The sequence below is a fragment of the Tenrec ecaudatus genome, chromosome 3 (genome assembly GCF_050624435.1).
Source record: "Tenrec ecaudatus isolate mTenEca1 chromosome 3, mTenEca1.hap1, whole genome shotgun sequence".
NCBI lineage: Eukaryota > Metazoa > Chordata > Mammalia > Afrosoricida > Tenrecidae > Tenrec > Tenrec ecaudatus.
This window is the reverse complement of record NC_134532.1, coordinates 177,078,336-177,101,674: the sequence shown is the minus strand read 5'-3', so window position 1 is coordinate 177,101,674 and position 23,339 is coordinate 177,078,336. Positions and strand designations below refer to the sequence as shown.

The 23,339-nt window shown below is 38.5% G+C and overlaps 1 protein-coding gene across 1 annotated transcript in view; it reads right to left on the bottom strand.

Moving 5' to 3' along the window:
• Window positions 1–1,314: 1,314 nt before the first annotated feature.
• The window catches only part of YIPF7 (Yip1 domain family member 7), a 30,489-nt gene continuing 8,464 nt past the window's right edge, over window positions 1,315–23,339 (bottom strand). The window contains 4 exon segments of the mRNA XM_075544988.1: window positions 1,315–1,477; window positions 9,226–9,407; window positions 16,095–16,240; window positions 22,589–22,767. Of these exon segments, the coding sequence (XP_075401103.1) occupies window positions 1,315–1,477; window positions 9,226–9,407; window positions 16,095–16,240; window positions 22,589–22,767 (670 nt within the window).

The window sequence follows — 23,339 nt, the reverse complement described above, 5'->3', positions numbered from 1 at the left end:
TTTGTTCCTGGTTCCTAGGAATTAAACTCCAAAACCCTTAGATTTTCCTAAGCGGTTGGGGTTTGTTTTCCATGATAAGCCTGAAGACCATTGACTATTTATGAATTGTTTCCTTTTGCTATAGTAAAATTCATATCATATAAACAAACACTTATAGTCCAAAAGTATAGTACTTTGAATATGATCTGTAGGCCATTCTAGCAAATTATCAAAACTGATTAGAAATGGAAATCCTTAAATTTGTAAACAGATCACCAGAAGTGACAATGGCCTTGGGAATACCTGAACATGCAACTAAAATCTAAAGTGAGGATAATCTTCAAGAAGATAGTGCCCTTAACCTGTGAAATTTGACCTACTCTAGGTGGTGGGTGTGAGAAATCATTTGCAGAGTGTTGGAGACTTCAAGAAGGAAGAAATCATATTATATAGCATCTCCGAAAGCATGAAAACAAGTTTACTGGAGTATTTATAGGTAGGACAAAGGAGCCATTTAAGATGTGTTCATATAATGAATGTGAAGCAAGTAGTGTTACTTCTTAAGTCAGCTGCTTAGGGATCAAGTGGCAATAACCCTGAAAACATCAGCAAGCAAGAAATAGGGATAAAAGAAGGATGCACATTATTCCACAATTCTAAGAATAAGATCAAACCACTGCATTGTGCTTATATAAATTGTTGAATTGGTGTATGTTCTGTTGTGTACATTCTCAACAACAACAAACACAAATTATTTAAAAGGTGGAAGAAACAATAGGGATTGTCCCTAGCATCTCAGCTGAGTAAGAGAAAAGTTAAGGGTTGAAAAATCACTGGTTCAAGGAACTGTCCGAATAGGTCCAAAGAGCAGTTGCTGAAGTCAGATGAAAGACTAAAGCAAACAAACCAAACAGCTCCACAGTCTCCTCACTACTCTCCAAAGCTTCTGGACAGTGATATTTTTAGTAATTTACCTACATCCGAGCTGTCCTTAAAGATTTGTTTAAATAGCATATGATTCTATTTACTTTCAATTTCTCAGAAATGCATCTATTGAGAGGAACAAGGTTTATCAGTACAATTATATTCCTACATTCAGATTTATGGAACATGAGTGTCATCATTACATTTTTTAAAGTAAAAAGTTTTAATGCACCATACCAAAATAGCAAACCATCTTTCAAACCTAACAGGCTTTTAGAAATCACCATCCTTAAGTGCTGTTTTGTTTCTCTGTTTATTGTTCTCTCAGTAGCCATAAAACAGAAATCATATGAGCAAATTTAAATGAGAAAGCATTTTCAGAATAATCTTGTAAGGACACTTAAAGCACTTTCAGAAAACAGTTAGGAGTGCAAAAAGTCCATAAAGTAAGGCACAAGGGTAGGCTACGAGAAGCTGTTGTCCTTCCATAGCCAAGGCTGAAATGAAGATTTTAGACGCAGAGAGGCTACACCAGCCAATGATGACCAGGGCTGACATGGTCCCAGTGGTGCCCCTATTGCAAAGAGAAAAGAGACAATTAGCTTACATTCTGTGACAATGAGTTCACCTACTCAGTGCTTTCTCTGAAATGCCTTCACTACAAAATTTATAAAATGCTCTCCATTAATAAAGTGGGGGAATGAATCATATGAACTCAAAGGCCGCTACCTGTCAGAAAAGTTTTAAATCAAATTCACCATCAAAGGCTAGCCATATGTATTAATATTTTCTTAAAATTATACCTCAGCAAAAAAAAAAAACCTCTTAGAAGCAGAAGAATTCGTTTGCAGCTTTTCTCATCTGTCCACATTCAAATCCCAACTCCTAAGATTCTCTTATTCAGTATATTTAGAGTTTTATCTTATAGCTATACATTACTTATTATTCTTCCTCACTACTTTCTTCCTAAACTAACCCTGATTCTTTTCCCAATTTTTGGTCTACTTCCCAAGGTTTTATCTTGGACAGCAAAGCCCAACATAGCTCAAGTCTATGTGTGGCTTCTACCCTCATCTCTGAATGTCACTTTTTACTATGTGGATTTTTCAGAATATTGAAAAAAATGTGTTCAAATTGGCATCTTCAAAAAGTACCTCTGGCATCAATTAGTTTTTAAGGACAAAAAAGTAAATGAGGTAATTAACCTTAATCACCTTAGAGGGACTAGTGGGAGAGGAAGATGGTAAAGAGTGAATTTCCCTCCTTATGTGCAAGACAGAATGCGCTATTTAGGATAATAAAAAGACTGGGGAGAGGCCTTAGGAAGCCTCTAGAACCCCAGCTTTCAAACAGTGAAATGACTTAAGGAAAATTGCCGAGGAGAAATAAGACCAAGATCATGCATCTCCAAACACACTGCTCTCCCAGTCATCAAATTGTGCTCCTAACTGTATTAAATCTGAAGTTGAGAAATGCATTTGGGAATTCATGCGTAAGAATCACAGAAATATATTTTAATGATCAAGGCAAATGAAATTGTCAGATATAGTGAAATATGTTATAGTTATAAATTAAGGAAAATATACATTTAAAAGTCACCCCAATAAATATTACATACATTTATTTAATTAATAACTATTATGAATAATTTCTAGAGTAATATAATTTATGGTTTTATGAACAAACTATATAATTATTTGTTATTAATTTGAATTATACACTGATATGGCAAAAATAATTTTCAGTCTAATAGTCTCACTTCAAAAATCAATTTTCACAATGTAAGAATGAAAATCCCATGGAAAAGTTCTGGGTTACTAATGATATTCAAAATGCAAGACTTTTAGCTTTAACTTTTTACTTTTAAACTAATATTTTGAAAAATGACTTAGAGAAAACGTTATCAGCAAGTATTCCACATTTTAAAAACAAGACTATGGACAGAAAACATATACATTGAATAAATAAATATATCCTGAGCTATTGGCTTTTGAGAATTATCCATAGAGATTTTTTGTTTATTATATACTTTAACAAGCATTTCCATTTATTATGTTGTTTAGTACAGATGTTAGATATATTATTGTAGAATTTACAGGTAATTTTTTTTACATTTTTGCCAAAGAATATTATTCTGATTCATCCTTAAAAATTCCCAAACTTGACTGGCCCCAATCTCAACAATGAGAACACCTGCCCCTCCCCCAGAAGAATTTATTTCAGAGAACTGCATTGCATCTGCAGCTCCGGGAGAGGGACATGTCTGATTGGAGCACAGGGGAGCAGATGAACGGGGAGGAGGAGAGAGGGGATCATATCCTTGCCCACCAGGCCTGTAGGATGATTTTCCGGCTCAGAGCAGCCAGTCCACACAGAGGACCACATGGCTGGGCCCACTATGAGACACGACGTCACTCACGGACCCACAGCCCTACAGGGGACAACACTGGAGACACAGTTTGGGAAATGCGCCCGATCTGATACTGCCACACTGAGGCAAAAAACTAAGGGGGTGCAACAGAACAGCAAGTGAACAGAGCAGTGAGGTCCCCAAAGAATGCCTAAGATGGACTTTGGGGCCAGGGTTTGATGCCCAACAGACTGGACTGGAAAATACTCCTAAGGCCAACAAACAGTCCTTGAACTAACTACAAGCTTTTCTTTCTTGTTGTATTCTGTTTTTTTGTCATTGGTTTGTTGTTGTTGTTTCATTTTATATTGTTGCTTGGTTTTGCTCTGTCTTGTTTTTGTGCATGTTATTATCTCCACAGGTCTGTATAAATAAGACAGGCTGGATGAACAATCTGGAGGACAAAACAACAGGACCGACAATTCTTGGGGGATATGGGAGAGGGGGAAGTGAGGAGAAAGGTAAGTGGTGTTAACAAACCCAGGGACAAGGGAAAAGGTGATCCAAATAAGTGGTGAGGAGGGTGTAGGAGGTCTGGTAAGGTGTGATCAAGGGTAATGTAACAAAGAGGAATTACTGAAACCCAAGTGTAGACTGAGCATGATAGTGGAACAAGAGGAAAGTCAAAAGAAATAGAGGAAAGAGGTAGGAGGCAAAGGGCATTTATAGAGGTCTAAATAAAGGCATGTACATAAGTAAATATATTTATATATGAGGATGGGGAAATATATCTATGTGCATATATTTATAGGCTTAGAATTAAGGTAGCAGATGGAAATTGGGCCTCCCTTCAAATACTCTCTCAATAAAAAAGAATAATTTGTTCTATTAAATTGGCATTCTATGATGCGCAGCTTCCCTACACAATTGCTGAAGACAAAGTGGGTGAATAAGTAAATGTAAATGTGGTGAAGAAAGCTGATGGTGCCCGGCTATCAAAAGTTATAGCATCTGGGGTCCTAAAGTCTTGAAGGTAAACAAGTGGCCATCTAGCTCAGAAGCAACAAAGCCCACATGGAAGAAGCACACCAGCCTGCGTGATCACGAGGTGCCGTATGGATCAGTTATCAGGCATCAAAGAACAAAAAATCATATCATGTGTGCTCATTTCCCTGATATGGTCACTGAAGACAAATGGATGCATAAGCTAATGTGGTGAAGAAAGCTGATGGTGCCTGGCTCTCAAGAGATATAGCGTCTGGGGTCTTAAAGGCTTGAAGGTAAACAAGCGACCATCTAGTTCAGAAGCAACAAAGCCAACATGGAAGAAGCACACCAGCCCGTGTGACCACGAAGTGTCAAAGGGATAAGGTATAAGGCCTCATCAGAACAAAAAAAATCATATCACTGTGAATGAAGCAGTGAGTGTGGGGTGGAGACCCAAAACCCATTTGAGGGCCACCAGACATCCTCTTATAGAAGGGTCTCGGGGAGGAGAGAAGCCAGTCAGGGTGCAATGTAGCAATGATGAAACATACAACTTTTCTCTAGTTCCTAAATGCTTCCTCTCCCCACCCCTCCCAACTATCATGATCCCAATTCTACCTTACACATCTGGCTAGACCAGAGGATGTACACTGGTACAGATAGGAACTGGAAACACAGGGAATCCAGGGTGGATGATCCCTTCAGGACCAATAGTGAGAGTGATGACACCAGGAGGGTGGAGGGAGGGTGGATTTGAAAGGGGGAAACTTATATGTAGATTGATTACAAGGATCTATATATAACCTCTTCCCTGAGGGACAGACAACAGAAAAGTGGGTGAAGGGAGACATCAGACAGTACAAGATATGACAAAATAATAATTTATAAATTATCAAGGGTTCCAGGTGGGGACGGAGCATGGTAGTGGGGCAGGAGGAAAGTCAAGGGAGATGGAGGAAAGATCTAGGAGTCAAAGGGCATTTATAGAAGTCTAGACAAAGACATGTACATGCAAATATATATATGAGGATGGGGAAATAGATCTATAAATATATTTATAGGTTTAATATTAAGGTGGCAGAAGGACCTTGGGCCTCTACTCAAGCACTCCCTCAATGCATGAATACTTTCTTTTATTAAATTGGCACTCTACGATGCTCACCTTCCCGACACAACTGCTGAAGCCAAAGTGGGTGAACAGTAAATGTGGTGAAGAAAGCTGATGGTGCCTGGCTATCAAAAGAGATAGTGTCTGGGGTCTTAAAGGCTTGAAGATAAACAAGTGAACATCTAGCTCAGAAGCAACAAAGCCCACATGGAAGAACACACCAGCCTATGTGATCACGTGGTCCCAAAGGGATCAGTTATCAGGCATCAAAGAACAAAAAATCATATCATTGGCTGCACACCTCCATGATACGATCACCAAAGACAAACGGGTGCATAAGCAAATGTGGCGAAGAAAGCTGATGGTGCCCAGCTATTGAAAGAGATAGTGTCTGGGGTCTTAAAGGCTTGAAGGTGAACAAGCGACCTCTAGCTCAGAAGCAACAAAACCCACATGGAAGAAGCATGCCAGCCTATGCGATCACGAGGTGCCAAAGGTACCAGGTACAAGGCATCATGCAAATATATATATATATATATATATATATATATATATATATATATATATATATATATATATATACCATAGTGAATGAAGGGGGAAGTGCAGAGTGGAGACCCAAAACCCATTTGTCGGCCACTGGAGATCCCCTCACAGAGGGGTTTAGGAGAGGAGATGGGTCAGTCAGGGTGCGATGTAGTACTGATGAAGAAGACAGCTTTCCCCCAGATCCTGGATGCTTCCACCCCCCCAACTACCATGATCCAAATTCTACCTTGCAGGACTGGATAGGGCAGAGGTCGTACACTGGTGCATATGGGAGCTAGAGGCACAGGGAATCCAAGGTGGATAATACCTTCAGGACCAGGGGTGTGAGGGGCGATACTGGGAGAGTAGAGGGTGAGTGGGTTGGAAAGAGGGAACCGATTACAAGGACCCACATGTGACCTCTCTGGGAGTCGGACGGCAGAGAAGGGGGGGAAGGGAGACTCCGGATAGGGCAAGATATGACAAAATAACAATCTATAAATTATCAAGGGCTCATGAGGGAGGGGGAGTGGGGAGGGAGGGAAAATAAAAAGAGGACCTGATGCAAAGGGCTTAAGTGGAGAGCCAATGCTTTGAAAATGATTAGGGCAAAGAATGTACAGATGTGCTTTATACAATTGATGCATGTATATATATGGATTGTGATAAGAGTTGTATGAGCCCCTAATAAAATGTAAAAAAAAATTTAGATGCTATGAAAAAAAATTATCAAGGGTTCATGAAGGAGGGAGAGCGGGAGGGAGGGGAAAATTTGAGGAGCTGATGCCAGGGGCTTAGGTGGAGAGCAAAAGTTTTGAGACTGATGAAGGCAATGAATGTACAAATATGCTTTACACAATTGATGTATGTATGGATTGTAATGAGTTGTCTGAGCTCCTAATAAAATGATTTAAAAATTCCCAAACTTTATAAACACAATTTTCAGCAAATTTGAGATTTATGGAATCTTAAAAAACTCTATACTAACATGTTAAGTGTCTATACTGACCAATAAAATCACATTAACACAATAATTAAAATGCAGTAGCAACAAAGGGCATTGGAAGAAATACACAGTCACTATGCTGAAAAGAATTGGTCCACATGCAACCATTTCAAGAAGTGTCATATAATAAAAATGGATCATTTCGAAAGAAGAAACCCAACCTGCAATGACAGCATTGGTGGAAACCAGTGGACGAAATACCGATTGAAATGTTTCAACAAAGTGGTGCAACTAAAAGCACTTGGGTAGAAGACAACTACTTGGTCAACTGACTGGGAGTTATCTATATATGTGTTCATTCCAAAGAAAGGTGAATCAAACATTATCGTTAATATTACATGCAAGCAAAATATTGCTGAAAAAATTTTAATAGTTGCCTGAGTATATCAACAATGAGCTTCCAGCAATTAAATGCAGATTCAAAGGTGGGCATGAACAAAGGCTATAATTGTTGACATCTCATGAATCTTAGCTATAAGTAGAAAATATGAGAAATACGTTTGCCTGTGTTTTATTTGACTATGCCAAGGCACTTGAAAATGGGGATCAAAACAAACTATAAATGGCATTACAAAGAGTGGGAATTTTACAGCACTTAATTATACTTCTGCAGGACCTGTGCACACACCAAGAGAACAATGGGCTACTGCATGGTTTCAAATCAGGAAGAGTGCGTGTTAGGGTTTCTCCATACTTTGCCGCTCTGTACATTGAGCAAATTATCCAAGAAGCTGGTCTATATGAAGAAAACACAGCATCAGGTTTGGAGGAAGGCTCAAGAACAGCCTGTGGTATGCAAAAGGCACAACCTTTCTTGCTGAAAGACAGCAAGCCTTGAACTACTTACTGATGAAGATCAAGGACCACACCCTTCAGGATGTATTGTAACTCACTGTGAAGAAAACCCAAAGTTATCATAACTGGACTCATAGGTCACATCATGACAAACAGAGAAAAGGTTAAGTCTCCAAAGATCTTATTGTACTTGGATCCACAATCAACGTCCATGGAACCAACGGGGAAGAAATCAAACAATGCATCGCACTGAGCAAGCCTGCTAAATAAAATCTCTGTAAAGGGTAAAAGAGGAAAATACTGCTTTCACGGCTACAGAGCACTTAATACAAGCCAAGATATTTTCAATCACCTCATTTGCATGTGAAATATGAACAATGAGTAAGGAAGAGCAGAGAAAAATTGATGCATTTTAAGTATGGCATTATCAAAGAATATTGAAAGTACCATGGAGTAACAGAAGAATAAACAAAACTGTCTTGGAGGAAGTAAAGCCAGAATGTTACTTAAAAGCCAAGGCAGTGAGACTTAATCTCACGTAATTTGGGCATGTTATTAGCAGAGACTCGTCCCGGTACACCCTGCTTAGTAAAGAAGAGGGTCAGGGGGGAAAGGAAGACCTTCCAGGAGGGGGGCTGCCACAGTAACTGCCACAAGGGGCGCCAGTGTCACCCCTGAGGAGGGTTCCGCACCAGGAAGTGTTTGCTGTGTCTGAGTTTGCTATGCATTGGCGCTGACTCGGCACTGCAGCACAACATTAAAGATATTTCTAAGATGTTTATCCATGGCATTGGTAAATTGTTCACATAAAAATCATATTAGGAACAATGTAGTGCTACTAATCTAGGACAGATGAATCCAGAAGGACATTTGAACGGGGTTTCCTTTGCATGTGGAATAACGAGCATCAATGGGCAATGCGTATTCCTGTGTCGTTCTAGAGCTAGAGCGCAGCCGGTGCCAAAGGACTATGTGATGTTTTTCTGTCCGCGACCTAAGCGGCAGTGACACTTATATACCCAGGGAACATGCCCATCAGAAACGTATATCCTCCACAGTCATCTTGCATAACAGAAACCACGTGAATGACGAGGACAAAGGGACTGGGTGTCCATGCTGTAATGTCCTCAAGCACTAACATCCCCATCGGGGTCTGGGACTGCCGTGCAGCAAAACCCCAGCTGAGAAAAAGATAAAATGCCTGGGAGTTGAGGTAATTTGTCAGCGTTCACCACACACTCACTTTTCGGAAATCAAACAAGTGAGTTTCTGTAGCGGTTTCATTACCCAGGGCAGTCATTCTCATCGAAGAATGTGACAGCTTTAAACAGGGCCAGTTTCAGAGATAACTTCGCTTTTATTGAAGAAAAAAAAGTCATTGAAGTAGGAGCAGCACCTGAGACAAAACTAACCTACTTTTCTGCATCTGTGTGAAGCTTCCGAAATCCCACTACCCATGTGATCAGAAAGAGGTTAACTTCTGCGCCATGTGGCGCGCCTTAGTGCTAATTGTGCGTGTGGGGTCAATTAGTTCACACAGACACTTACTGAAGTGAAAAGAAGCCGGCACAGCTGGACAGGATGACCATGGGGAGCAGGCAGTAACCAAGCACACTCGCCACACAACCGTAGGACACCTCAGAAGAGCTCATCAAGTTCAGTAAGGCGTGAATCCCAATGCAGCCGATAGCACTCATGCCGTACACATATCCAAACTGAACTTTTCCTGCCTGAGACAATGGGAAGAAACCCGTTTGAATACACAGCAAATATCACCAGGAAATCAGAATGGCAGGAGGGCAGAGAGCACAGTTTAGAGTTAGCTAAATGGTGTTCCACATATTCATAGCACCATCATCACGGACTGGGAGTTCCTGGGGGGAAAACAACTGAAATAAATTCAGGTTCCTATATCAAACACCCCTAACTGTACTTTGCATGGGGCAAGCTCAATAAAGAAAAGTTAAAATATTGGTAGATTTATATTGACTATCATGTATTATGTGTCAGGGGCACAAGACATAAATGACGATGCATTTCTCCCAATATTTGGCCTATTATTGAATTAAGGATAAGTGCAATCTCATCATCACACATCTGTGATATTACTATCTGTGATATTACTGATTCTAAGTGTTCCACATTTGTTATTTTACTTAATCCACACAACCTTATGAAATTTATTATACATGGGGTAGTTACATAATCTGTTTTCAATTTGAGACTACTATGAGTGAAGGGGTGGAGTTTAGCCTCTCAATCAGGTCACAGCTTGATCTCATTTGGAGGTGCTAAGGAGATAAATAGCTCGCTGGAGGCAGGACACACGCTCCCTGCACGATGTTCCTGTTGACAAGACACATGGAACTTCGCTAGAGCCCTGGAGCTGAAAGAGCCTTGTGGACACCCTGACAGCACTGAGATGCTTCCACTGCCACTGGATCCACAAGACCTTCCACCCACTGGCCTGTGATTTTCTTGCATTCGGCATCATTGCTTGTGTTGCGTGAGTCTGAAGAGAAATTTATAGATTGGTATTGGACATATGAGCTAATATTGGACTTATGAACTTGATCTGGACTGGGATGGGATATTTTCTTGTTGTATAATTACTCTTTGATACAAAGCTCTTTCTTACACACACATGAGAGTCTATGAATTGTTTCTCTAGTCTACCCAGGCTAACACAATATATTATATATTGTTTGACCTATGACAAAACTGAAGGGAAGAGAGCTTAAGAAATTTGCCAACGATAATATAATGCTAAATGTTGGAGCTACAATTTGAACTTGGGCTGTCTTGTCCTAAAATTCAGACCTTTACTATTTATAGACGTTATAACAAGCCCTAAAATAAAAGATTTGCTGTACTTTATTTAGTCAAACATATCCCATAATTCCTGTTCACAGTTTCATGGAACCCACTTTGTGAAAAGCTGATTTATACAAACTACCTGGTAACAAATCATAGAAGGGAGAGCAATAAAAGAAGTTGGGGGTACCCGGGTGCCCCATGAATGCACAGAGAATTCTAACTGTCGCCTGTAAGAAAGCAGGCGCTAAGAGATCAAATGGACCAATTAGTTCACCCAGTGAAATTCACAACTCCACAAGATGTATATTAATACTTATCTGCGAAGCTCCAAAAAAGAATGCACTTAAATTTTATATATAAATTGAGCTTATTTGAAATCGTATTTAAGAGTAGAACAGATTAACTCTCATTTTCATAGGAATTATATGGATCAATGAGGGAATCTCATAAATTCTTTCAGAGTGATCTTTTAAAATTTCACTTTCCTTATCCAAGATTGTGACTTATGAAGTCCTTATGTTCACGGAACTAAAGAAAGTTTTGTTTTACAAGTGATTAAGGAAAATGAATAGGAGTCCTTGGGGTGTCAAGGGTTATGTGTTGCATTGCTAACCACAAGGTCAGCAGTGCCAACCCTCCAGCTGTTCCCTCGTAGAAAGATGGGGCTTTCGACTCCAGTAAAGAGTCACCGTCTTGGAAACTCACAGTGGCAGTTTTGCCCTGTCCTATAGGGTTACGATGTGGAGTCCTGGTGGTGTGGTAGTTATGAGTTGGGCTGTGACTGGCAAGGTTAACAGTTCCAAACCAGCAACCTCTCGGAGAGAGAAAGACTGGGTGTTTTATTCCCATAAAGAGTTACAGTCTCAGAAACTCAAGGGGGCTGTTCTGTCCCACAAGGTTGCTATGAGTTGGCACCGACTCAATGGCAGTGAGTTTGTTTTGGATAGGGTGACCATGAGTGAGAATCAACTTGATGGCAGTGAGTTAATGAGTTAAGAATGATAGAGAAGTCCTGGTGGTGCTGTGAGCTAAGCATTAGACTGCTAACCACAAAGTCGTGGTTCCAACCCATATCCATCAGCTGCTCCCATGGCAGAGGTGCGGCCGACGTTAGGTTACTGTGAGTTGGAATCAACCAAATGGCAGTGCATTTGTTAGTTCAGTTGGCTAGGATTTTGTGTTTGCTTGTTTGTTTTTAAGGGTAATAGAGGATGTTATGACCATTGCAATGTAATTCAAAAACATTCAGCTATTTTGAACCCTACATTGTTGGAGAGGTTGGTAATTTATAAGTTCCTGTAGATTACATCCTTAGGAGATGCTATCAAAGACATGTCTTCCAATAACTATAGATAAGTTGTTATCGAGTACTTTTATTTTCTCTATCCTATAAAATAAAGCTAACCATAGTCATGCTTTAAAAAAAATTAGCCATGCCCTGCTCTATTGGGTGAATTAGACAACAACGACAATTTCAAAGTCACTGTCATGTACAACCAGAGATACATACTGCTTAATATTTTAATTGGAGTGAAATATTTAAAGGCAGTACTCATTGTAATAATGGCGAAAGGCAATTCTTTCTTACACCCAGGGACACGAAACTGAACTTCAAAGACAGTTTAAAGAACGGGGTGGACAGATAAGGGAGTGATGGAGGTAAACTTCTAGTAAAATTGTGTATTTCCATATTGATAAATGACCTTTCTCTTTACCTCTTTCTCTTATTAGATTATCCAATTAAAACTATAATTCCATTTGACTTCACCACTGTCATTTTTGAATTGGTTTAAAATTCTAATGAGATTTTTACCTGAAAAAGTCTGTCTCCAAGAATGAGCTTTTTACCTCAACAATTACTTAGGATGCTTTCCTATCACCTTTGCCACGTCTGGATTCAAAATCATTTCATTCTTCTGATTATACTTTTATATTGGCCAAGTATTTTCATTTTCCAGAGCCTTATTCTTAACTCTACCAGAAAAAATAAATAGAAGGAATTGTGTTTTTAACCACTTATCTTCATGGTATTGACAGTAAAAATAATTGTTTGTGGGAGAAGGGACGGTTTAAGAATAAGTAAAATTAAATTTATGGTAAATGTATTCTTACTGGATTGTGCCCTATATCAGAATACATGAATAAAATAATGAGTATGTGACTATGAGTTTTATATCTCAGAAATAATTAATAGGCTCAGATATTATTCCTGCAATTAGTTATGCTTTCTCTAATACAATACCTATACCATTCTATAAAATCACCCCTTATATTTGGATTTTGTATATCTGGGGCAGAATTAACTTAAACTCAAATAGATTCTGAGTTAAATCTTATTCAAATGGTTGTCTGTTCATTTGTGTTTTATTTGCTTTTAATTTCACTTTATTTTTTTGTCCTTAATGCTCTATATTTCTCAGAATCAATTCTGGAGTTATCACATCTAATGGTAAAGTCCAAATGATAATATTTGCCTAAAGAAGAAATCCCAGAGAGAGAAAGAAGATGGCCGCCCCGGGGACCCGCATTCTCTGAGAGCTCCTCCGAACAAAGTGGGCTTGTTCAGGTAGCTGAATGGTAGGAGTCTGGTGAGTGAAATATCCCCCTGGGACAGCACCCCAGTCCCACCCCACGCATTTATCCTGAGCTGGGGCCTCAGTGATACAGGACCGGACTCGTGGGACATCTCAGGTCAGTAGGCTGCCGCCATCACACTGGCGACTAGCCTAAGCTCCATCCCCAGACCGAACCCCAGCCCAGAGTCGCTTGCCTGCCCTGCCTAGACAAGCGCAGCAGGTCTTGCAGATCCTCTATACCAGCTGCCCACTCACGGGACCCCACTAGGAGAGAAGCTTCCCTTTCCCATGGTTCCCCTCTCCCCTCGTGGCAACGATCTGCCCTTGGGCCTGTGTCCCTCCCTCCATTCATCCAAGTAAGCTGATTTTTAAAAATTTTTTAAAAGAAGAAGAAATTCCAGAAATATGAAGCAACAGATTAAAAAAATCATCTTGTGACAAAGTTGGAGTAGATCCACATTTATCTCCACTGAGTTCTTTGGCTATGTAAATTTTGGATTTATAATTTTCAGAAATATTTAAATGACTTTGACTAATATTGATAACACACAAGAAATATTTTGATGACCTTAATAGATCAGGCAGTGCTTCATTCTCTTTTACACAAGGTTGGAACCAACTCAATTCCACCTCCTTACAAGACTCAACTTTTGGAGTCCCGAGGTAACTCAGACAATTAAACATCAACTATTATCCCAAAGGTTCACAGTTCAAACCCACTCTGCAGCACATTATAAGATGGGCCTGGCGATCTGCTTCCAAAGGATTTGAAAACCTCATGGAGCAATTCTACTTGTTTGTGGAATTGGCTAGACCGGAACTAACACAATGCTTTCCTTTCAGGAATGCGAACAACCATGCGTTCTGAAGTAAAAGCAGCAGCTGTTATATCACAAACAACTTGAGATGGAAAGATGAGTTAATATATTAAATTGATTGTTTCTGACTATATGATTAATTGAGATGCCTGACTTAGCAGCTTAATCTAAGACTAGCAAATTATAGTGACAAAGACAAAAGAAGGAAGATTAGAGACTAATTTAAACCATCTAATTGATACAGAATGACAAAGAATTTGCATTTGTTGTGCACAGGAAAAAATAAGATATCAGTAGATGCTACTGTATTCAATAAATACAATATGATTATTGGTTACATTATCATGAAGAAATTAGACTGATATCTAGATTCTGATTTATCTTATGTATTAATGTATTAAAATAAAGATGTACTTGGTTTCAAATAAATTTAACAGCTAATATTACAAATGGTAGCTACTTTAAAACATTATTTTTTATATTGTTTGGTGAGAAGTAGACAGCAGTACGAAGAGAAAGGAGCCTGAACAATTAGTTAAGGAGTTTTTTCCTAGAACTATCAGATTCCTATACCATTTCTTCAGCCAGTTACCTCTTTGACACAGGTTTGAACCCCCAGCCTTTAGGCTAGTAGTTGAGTACAAACCGTTAATAAGGACCTGTTAAACCAGTTACAAGCTTCTCATTGCATGGGGAAGAAACCAAGGCAGGCAGCTTTGGGTGTGTTTCAGGGAAGTCGGCACGAGAGCGCTCATGTCAGACATCAAGCAAGAGAGAAGAGGCAGCTGCCATCGAGTTGACGCATGCCTCACTGGGACTACTTTTCAGACTGGCATAAAACCTCTTTGCACTCTGTTTATAAAATGCATTGCCAAGTGTTCTTTGTCTTAAATGCAAAGATCCTTTTATTTATTTTTATTTTAATGTAACACTTTTATAATTATGATCTAGAGTGTCTTCTAAATGTAATTTAGGTGGAAATATGCTTTCCTTTTCTGACAATTCTTAATGTCATCACTGCTTGATGTAAAGAAGGAAGGGGGTCTATGCAAAAAAATGAATAAACAGTGACATTCAGAAGCAATGACGCCATGAAGCGGATAACCAAATCACCAGGATTATCTATAAGTTGAATCAATAAATCATACTATCATTACAAGTCAATTTAGTCATAAAAGCTGGAGCAGCAATAACCTCACGGGATGCTAGAAAGACATCTTCACAAGAAAATGAGCATCAGCATAGAGAAACGCCTCATCCATTGTCAGAGCAGAAATCTCAAAGCAAACAGTCAGTAAAATAGCATTTGCTAGCCCAAGCCCGTGTATTCCATCCACTATTGGACATGAACAGTCTTGAAGCATTTTACCGTTTCTGTTAACTTCTTTCAATGTTTGTTGCCGATTAGGTGGAAGTTTATACTTTAGATAATGATTCTCATATCCAACACTTATCAAACCTCCCAACAGCTTGCTCTGCCTCATCCCTCACCCCCTTTACTTGGCCCTTCCACCTCTTGTAGGAGCGGATCCTCCCCTCTACCCAAGTTAACACCTGGGTACCTCCTAGCCTATTACTATCCCTTCCCTTCCCGCCCTTCCTTTCCCATTCCTGCTAACTAATAGTCTTTTCCTAATAAGAGATGGATGAATAATAATACAATGATTTTCTTTGATAAAATTTTGACAGGATGGCTTGTTTTCTAATATATTTAAATGCATATATGTTTTATTTGTTGTAAAAGGAGACCTGGTAGTGTAGTGGTTATCCACTGGGCTGCGATGCGCAGGTCAGCAGTTTGAAACCACCAGCCGCTCGTTGGGAGAAAGACAAAGGACTTTCTACTCCCATAAAGAGTTACAGTCCAGACACCCACGGGGCAGTTCTACCCTGTCGCTGTGAGTCCACATCAACTCAATGGCAGAGAGAGAGAGAGAAAGAGAGAGAGAGAGAGAGAGAGAGAGAGAGAGAGAGAGAGAGAGAGAGAGAGAGAGAGAGAGAGATTATAATTCATGCTGGTTGTTTAGTTTGTCTGTGATCTCTTTGGATCACTTTAATGTGTCTCTCACGAAAAATGAAGTCTTGGGTTGAACAATTGCCATTATATTGTATACTTTCTTTGAGGTTACAAAGCTCTATCTGCAGCACTGAAACTGAGAGGACTAGCATTGAAGTCGATTGCTTGCTGCCTGCTGTTTTTTATTACCATCAGCAAGGTGGCTCCCAGGGCGAGGCAAAACAGGATGGGTCCCGCTAGGTCTGTTTCATTCATAATGCTGCCATCTGCTGGTTTCAATGGATTTAACACTGTCAACGTTTTTTGCCAAATGTGATCAAAATTGATTCCAAGTTCTGCAAAAGGAAAAGAAAGTAATAATATAAGTAAAAAAAATAAAGAGAGACATAACTCATTCTTTAATTAGGTGTTTTCATACTTAGAATCTCTGGATCGTAAAAACTGTTAACATAATTGGCTGCAAACAAAAAGTTTCAAGCGTATCCAGAAGCCTCAGAAGAAATCTGCCAACCTACTTATGAAAAATCAGTCCGTGAAGCCCACATTTCTATTCAACTATATCTGAGATCTCCTTAGGCAAAGCGACTCAATGACAACTGGTAAGAAAAAAAATAAAAACTAAATATCTATGTAAAATAAAATCATTTAAAGTCCCTTTTTTAAAAAATAGTTTTTGTTCCCAAGCAATAAGAGAAACATTGAAAAAATGATTCCACCACGGGACATATTTCCAGCTGTATGCAGTAGATACAAGCTTACAATCGTCTCAAAAATGTGGAAGTGGACTTTACACAGTAGAAACGAAAATAAAATTGCAGCTCATGGACCAAAAGTCCTCTCTTATCACGCATGTAAATATCTATTTCCAATATTTTCAATTGCTAATCTTCTAAAATCTGGTCATTTCAAACGTGGCGAAAGGTTTCAATTAGCAAGACTATCTGAAGACGTGTGGTCCAGTCGGGGGATTTACTTTCACGGTCTGATAAGAAGAGCAATTTTATGCTAGCTGCCGGAAACGCAATGGAGGAGAAAAGAGGGAGGCTCACTCACCAGTAAATGTGATCATAACGTACACGCCTGCTTTCATAAGGTCAGTGCATTATGTGGTTGAGTCTGTGCCGTCAAGATTAAGTCCCTGAGACGAGTTAGCCATCCCTCTTATGAGTGCTGGTGTTAGAGTGAGATATACCAAATCAATGGGGCTCAAGACCAGGAGTCCAAACTGATAAACACAATTCTAATTCAATGTTTCTCCACTGCCTTCCCAAAGGATGTGACTACCACCTCACAGATCTCGCTGGTAGATCCTGCTCCTCTGATGCCAGCTCTCTCTAAAGGAAAGAAACAGCTACCACTCTGATATTCTCCAACGAAGGACTAGGGGAAGTGTCAGTTCCGTAAGTGAGCCCTGATAGTACGGTAGCTAAAGTTGTTAACGGAAGGGTTGGTTAAACTCACCAGCCTATCCATGGAGCAAGTTGTCAAATCAGCTTCCATAAAGATTGATGACCTTGAAAACCTGTAGGGGAGTTCTGCTCTGTCCTTTAGGGTGTCTAGGAGTCAGAATCAATTTAACAGTGGTGGGATTGGTTTTAGTTTTGTAGGTTCCTTGATAGAAAGAATTCTCTTTCCATGTAGGAAACCAGGCTTTGATTCCTGGCCAATGCAACTCAATAGCAGCCACCACCCATTGACTCCTGGAAGCTCGCATGCTGTTATGACATTAAAAGGTTTCAGAAGAGATTCCAGGAACAAAAAGAGATTAGGAAAAAGGTCAGATGATCAATTTCCAAAATAAACGGTGGGGGTGGGGGGTGGATGTACACCTCTAAAATATGGTCGTATTCCAGGACTAATCTTTTGCCTGCCATAATGTTATACTTCAAAGACAAGTTACTTACACACAATTCCAGAGTTATCATTTGAAAACTTGCATGAATTGCAGTTTGATCATTGTGCATCTTATCTCATATTGGTTTCTTTTCTTTTTTTTTTTAATTGAGCTAAATTTTAAACTTGAAGTACTGTCTCCCTGAAATCAGGGCTTAGTTAAATGTTTTGCAGTGGCATATACCATGTTCACACACTGAAAAGCTGACAGTCTAGATACAGAATACAGCATGAGCTTCATGGCCCCCCTGATAAAAAGTGCACCTGTTCTAGCCACACCCCAAAATATTCAGAGTCATCAGACACAGGGCTGAACTAACCTCGCAAAGGCAAGCTTGCACTGCTTCATTCCAAATTGAGACCTGCTTTCCCAAGCACAAAAGTTCATTTTTGCCTGATGTTTGCATTGTTTCTAACTTTGCTTTCAGTTTTATAAGTATACTCACAATGTGTTTTCTATATTTTCCATAATAAAGTGATATTTGATTTATTATACCTTTTCATAAAAAATATCATTATACTTCAAATAACTCAGATGGAAAATGCCTTGTGTAACATTATTAATTATTATAACTATTTAATAGCACAATTAGCTATTTATTTAATAGCACATGTTTTAAAATTGAATCATGAAACAGTGAGAAAACATACCAAACTCATGTCAGTGAGTCCATTCTAACTTACAGTGCCCCCTAGAGGACGGAGCAGAATTGTCCCATGGGGTTTCCAAGGCTGTGGTCCTTACGGAAGTGAAGCTGCGTTTCTCCCTCAGAGAGACTGGTAAGTTCAAACTGCAGCCCTTTCCGTGAGTGTGAGTCTCTTTGATAACTGCTCTGCCAGGAATCTTTTGAAGACGCCTAATAGTTACTAAATATTTCATGAAGAAAATATTATATATTAATATTATATATTTCCACAATATTTTGTTTTGTTTTATTATTATAAGCTTTACAAGTGAGATCATTCAATATATTAATTTTAGGTACCTTACAACAAATTATTAGCAAGTCTTGGTGCCATAGTGGATGATACAGTGAGCTGCTAGCAAAAGGTCAGTGGTTCAAGTCCATCAGTCACTCTGCAGAAAAAATTGGAGGCTGCCTACTCTCTCAGAGATGTAGAGTCTCAGAAAACCAAAAGGACAGTTCTATTCTGTCCTGTAGGCATGCTATGGATTGGAATTGACTCAGTGGCAAGAGTGCGCGTTTGTTTTTTAATCCAAAACGTTCTACAAATTCAGAGATGGGACTTCTGTGAAGTGTGACTGTAAGCTTTATGGTTTGCTGTCACCTAGTGGTAGTAACGTGTATACTCATAAGGATCTGTATGCAAACCTATTGCAACTCATAATGGCCTGTGGGAAAGAGTACACTTTTATAGCATGTGTCACCATACTATAAAAGTGAATTAATATCTTTATTTCCCATGCAAATGGTGGCACTGGCCTTTAAAATATACACATCAGGCTGTGCTACAAATAGAAAATCCCAAATATCACAGTCATTTATTCTGGCCTATCTTAAATTGAATTGATCTTCAAGATGCATTTGTTTACATATTCAAGCACATATTATCAGATAGTAAAATCACAGCAAGTGTTTTTATTATAAAACATTTAAGAAATGGACAAACACATTTCCAAGGAACATGCTTTTGTGAGGGGATTTAAATTATTATGGCTTCATAATTTTACAGGCTATTTTACTCTGTACTCAAAAAAAACTAGACAATGTCATATGCTAATTTATCTTCCAATCCTGTCTATAGCTTTAAGATAGATGAGGCTTAAGGCTTTCACAAAGCTACCCAGCCTGATGGGTATATTAAAGCAAAAGACTAGATCATTCATAGATTTTAAAGACAAATCTATATTATGTACTTTTTCTTCTAAAATACATATTCTGGAAGATGATCACAAAGAGGAAAAATATCCAAGATTCATTATGAGCTATTATGAAGTTGGACAGAAATTTGGTACGTGCCCATTTTAAAGAGTTATTAGGGAAGGATATACATAAATAAAGACATTTCAGAGCAGGAGAAAAGTAAAAGTTATCTTTGCTATATGATGCAGATTGTGCATGATTTAACCATTTGAAGGAAAAATAAGCTTGGAACATAACTTCACATAGTACCCTAAAATAATTCTCAGTGGATAAAAATTGTAAAGGCAAAAGAAAAAATTTAATGGAAAAATCTATAAAGATATATAAGCATTTCTACAACTGTATAGATTGTAAACAAAAGCAATTGCAAAGAAAATTTACTGAGAAAAATATTGTGGAATTTTTAAACATACACACTAAAAGTTTTATATACTCAAAGTCTTATAAAGAAATTTTATAGCAAACAAAATCTAGGCGGGAAATGTTTTGGACACATATTCCAGATAATAATTAATATTCTCACAATATAAATATCTCTAAATAGAACAAAGAAAGAAACATTTGTCAGGTTCCAATAGGAAATTTGACAAAGAACATGATAAGTAGAGAGGAACAGCAACACAAACATGTCAGAAATGCCTTTTTCAGCACCAGACATCTCATGTTCTACTATAAAGATGTATTGGCACACACTTTTCTGAGATCATTTTTACAGTGAAAGTAGCCCATGACTAGGTAATCCTAACGCTATAGATCCACACAAAGGACAGACTATAGGAGTCCAAGGTTGCTTACTATGATGTTCACCAAAGCATTTCCTACTATAAAGCATACCTGAGGGTGTGTGTAAGCCATGACACTTCTATATAATATAATATTACCTGTCTCATACATGTGTGGGCTGTAAGCACTGAGGGCTGTGCACAGAGGGGTTCTCTAACCGCACTCCACCAATAGGGCTCCACAATGTTAGGTACTGCCATCCTTCAACTACATGGTCTAATAATAGTTAATGCCTTTAAAGAATGCTCATAAAATAATGTAATCGGAGGGAAAAAAGAAATTTTATATCATTATGATACAACATTCATTTTAGTATTCATAAATAACGATTTCAATGTATGCATGTATACATATATGTTTTAATGTACTTGTATAGATATAAATATACATGGGTATATACACACAAGTGTTCATGGTGGTGCTATGGGTCACAGTGGATTAGGCATTGAGCTGCTAATCACAAGGTTAGTGGTTCAAATCTGCCATCCATACCTCTGGAGAGACATGAGGTTGTCTACTCCAGTAAAGATGTATAATCTCAGAAACCTATATAATCCACTATATTCAGAATCAACTTGATGACAGTGAGTTTGTTTTATTATTTTATATATGTACATACATATATATTTGTATGCATCCATCCATAGGACAATAGAGTAAAGACAGAAAGGAACTATATCAAGCTGTTGATGGTGGTGATCCCCTAGAAACAAGAATTCAGTTTTTTTTAATGTTTTACTAAGCTGATTCTATGTTTTCTCCGTTCCACATACTGAATATATATTATTATTATAATATTTAGAAACTATTCATTTTTTAAGAGCAAAGATGTGAAAGTCAAGGTGTTGGCCATTAATCTCCAATATAAAAATAGAATCCATTAAACAGATTGATCTAAAAATTCAACTGGACTCTAAAGAGCCAATGAAACCATTATGTTTTTCCTATAAATGGTTTGAATTTTTCTTTCCTTATCTTTAAATTTTAATGTGAAGAAGGAAGGTATAGTTTTAATGCAAGGTCATGAACAATGTTCATATGTGGAGAGAGATGCTCTTTCGATGGCATACTGGGGATTTTAGTCTATTGTTTGTCACTTGACTACATAGAAAGTAACTGAGAAAGAAGTTAACCTATGTGTCCTTGATTCTCAAATTCAACCCTAGTTGTTTGGTTAAATTTCTAGTGTCTTTGTTTTCCAGGAAAAAGTCCTGGGACTGTGGAGGGTTATGGGCTGCTAACAGCAGAGTTACCCCTTTAACCCACCAGCTCCTCTTTGAGAGAAAGATGAGGCTTGGGCACCTGTAAAGTCTTAAAGTGTCAGAAACCGAAAGAGGCCATCTGCTCAGCTCTAGAGTTGCCATGAGTCAGAATTTACTTGGTAGACGCAAGGTTGGTTTGGTTTTAAGGCCCCAATCCATTCCTTCCAGCATCATGTTGACATTCTTCCTGAGCAAAACCTGCTACTAAAAAGTAGCTAGATATAAACATTTTTAAAATGTGTATCCATGAATGTAACTTCACTGATAATCCCATGGACCTCCTACCACAGAAATTTCTGGGTTTCCCTGCCACTCAGAGTCCAATAAACTGGACGTGTAGCCCTGCCTTCCCATTTAGCCGTGGCCATCGGGGATGAGAGTGCTCCTGTGAGCCGTGGAAGAAGAACAAAACAAAAGAGATGGCGTGATCGCCATGACCAAAACAGCAACAAATGTTAATTTTTAAACAACCCATTTCTTCACCCAGGCAAGCATAGCAGAAAATACCAACTTACAAACAAGTAGATATGAAATAATTCATCGAATGGGTGGGAGGGATGTAAACTTTGATGTAACTGCTCTTCCAAAAACGGTCTGCACTTTTCTCTATGCCTAGCCAGCGTGTCCAACTGTTAGTGTGAGACAGTATTGAATCATAGCAATATCAATAGTGCATGTCTGCTACAGATTTCCCCCCATGCAGACATTCAGAAAACCTCAGTGGTTTAAGTGCCTTGGTTTGGTAAATATTAATTTATATGTGGAACAACCATGCATAAAACAGTACATAACAGGATGGAAGAACACATTAAGTGCTGATTATTGCTATTATTCTTCAGGCTATACACACATTAATAACACTTCCTTGACTTATCTTCTAGCAAAGGAGGCTCTTCATCAAAACTGTCAATGTAAGGAGATTGGGAATAATAATCCGGGTTTGAAGCTGGTTGAAAAAGTTGTCCTGTGTAACCCGATGGGGTGAGCATCCCTGATGGAACAAAGGAGGCAGGCTGAGGCAGCTCACTTGCGTGGTCCCTAGGAGGAAAAAATAATATTGGCCTTCATACATCAAAGAAAGAAAGAAATGAGAAATTGATGAAGGAAACTATGATTTCCCCCATTATAAATTCACATATTATTTACCCACCAGCATCTATCCATGAAAGAAATAGAGTGCTTCAAGTTTAACTTTAAGCAAAAAGTAAAAGTACAGAAATTATTGAATTGACGTGTTCTCCTATACATGTTCTTGACAACAACAAAAACTGCATTATTTTTTCTTAAATAAGAGAAATACATGACTAAGAAATAGATTCGGAAAAGATGAGCTATACCAGCTAATATTCTGCATATAGAATATAATGTAACTTTTCTTACATTTTTTTCACCTAATCAAACTTTGTAAGGTTAAAAATTGTAGTTTTGTTGCTTGACTACATAGAAAGTAATGGAGAAAGTCCACAGTGACTGACAACTTAAATAACAAATAATAAAATTACTGTTGTTGAACTGTTAAACCGAAGTGCCTGTCCTGAGTTGAGCTTTTCTCCTACTTAATGTCATTTTTCACTGATTTTCAGGGCAATTACTAACTGTGACAGAAACTC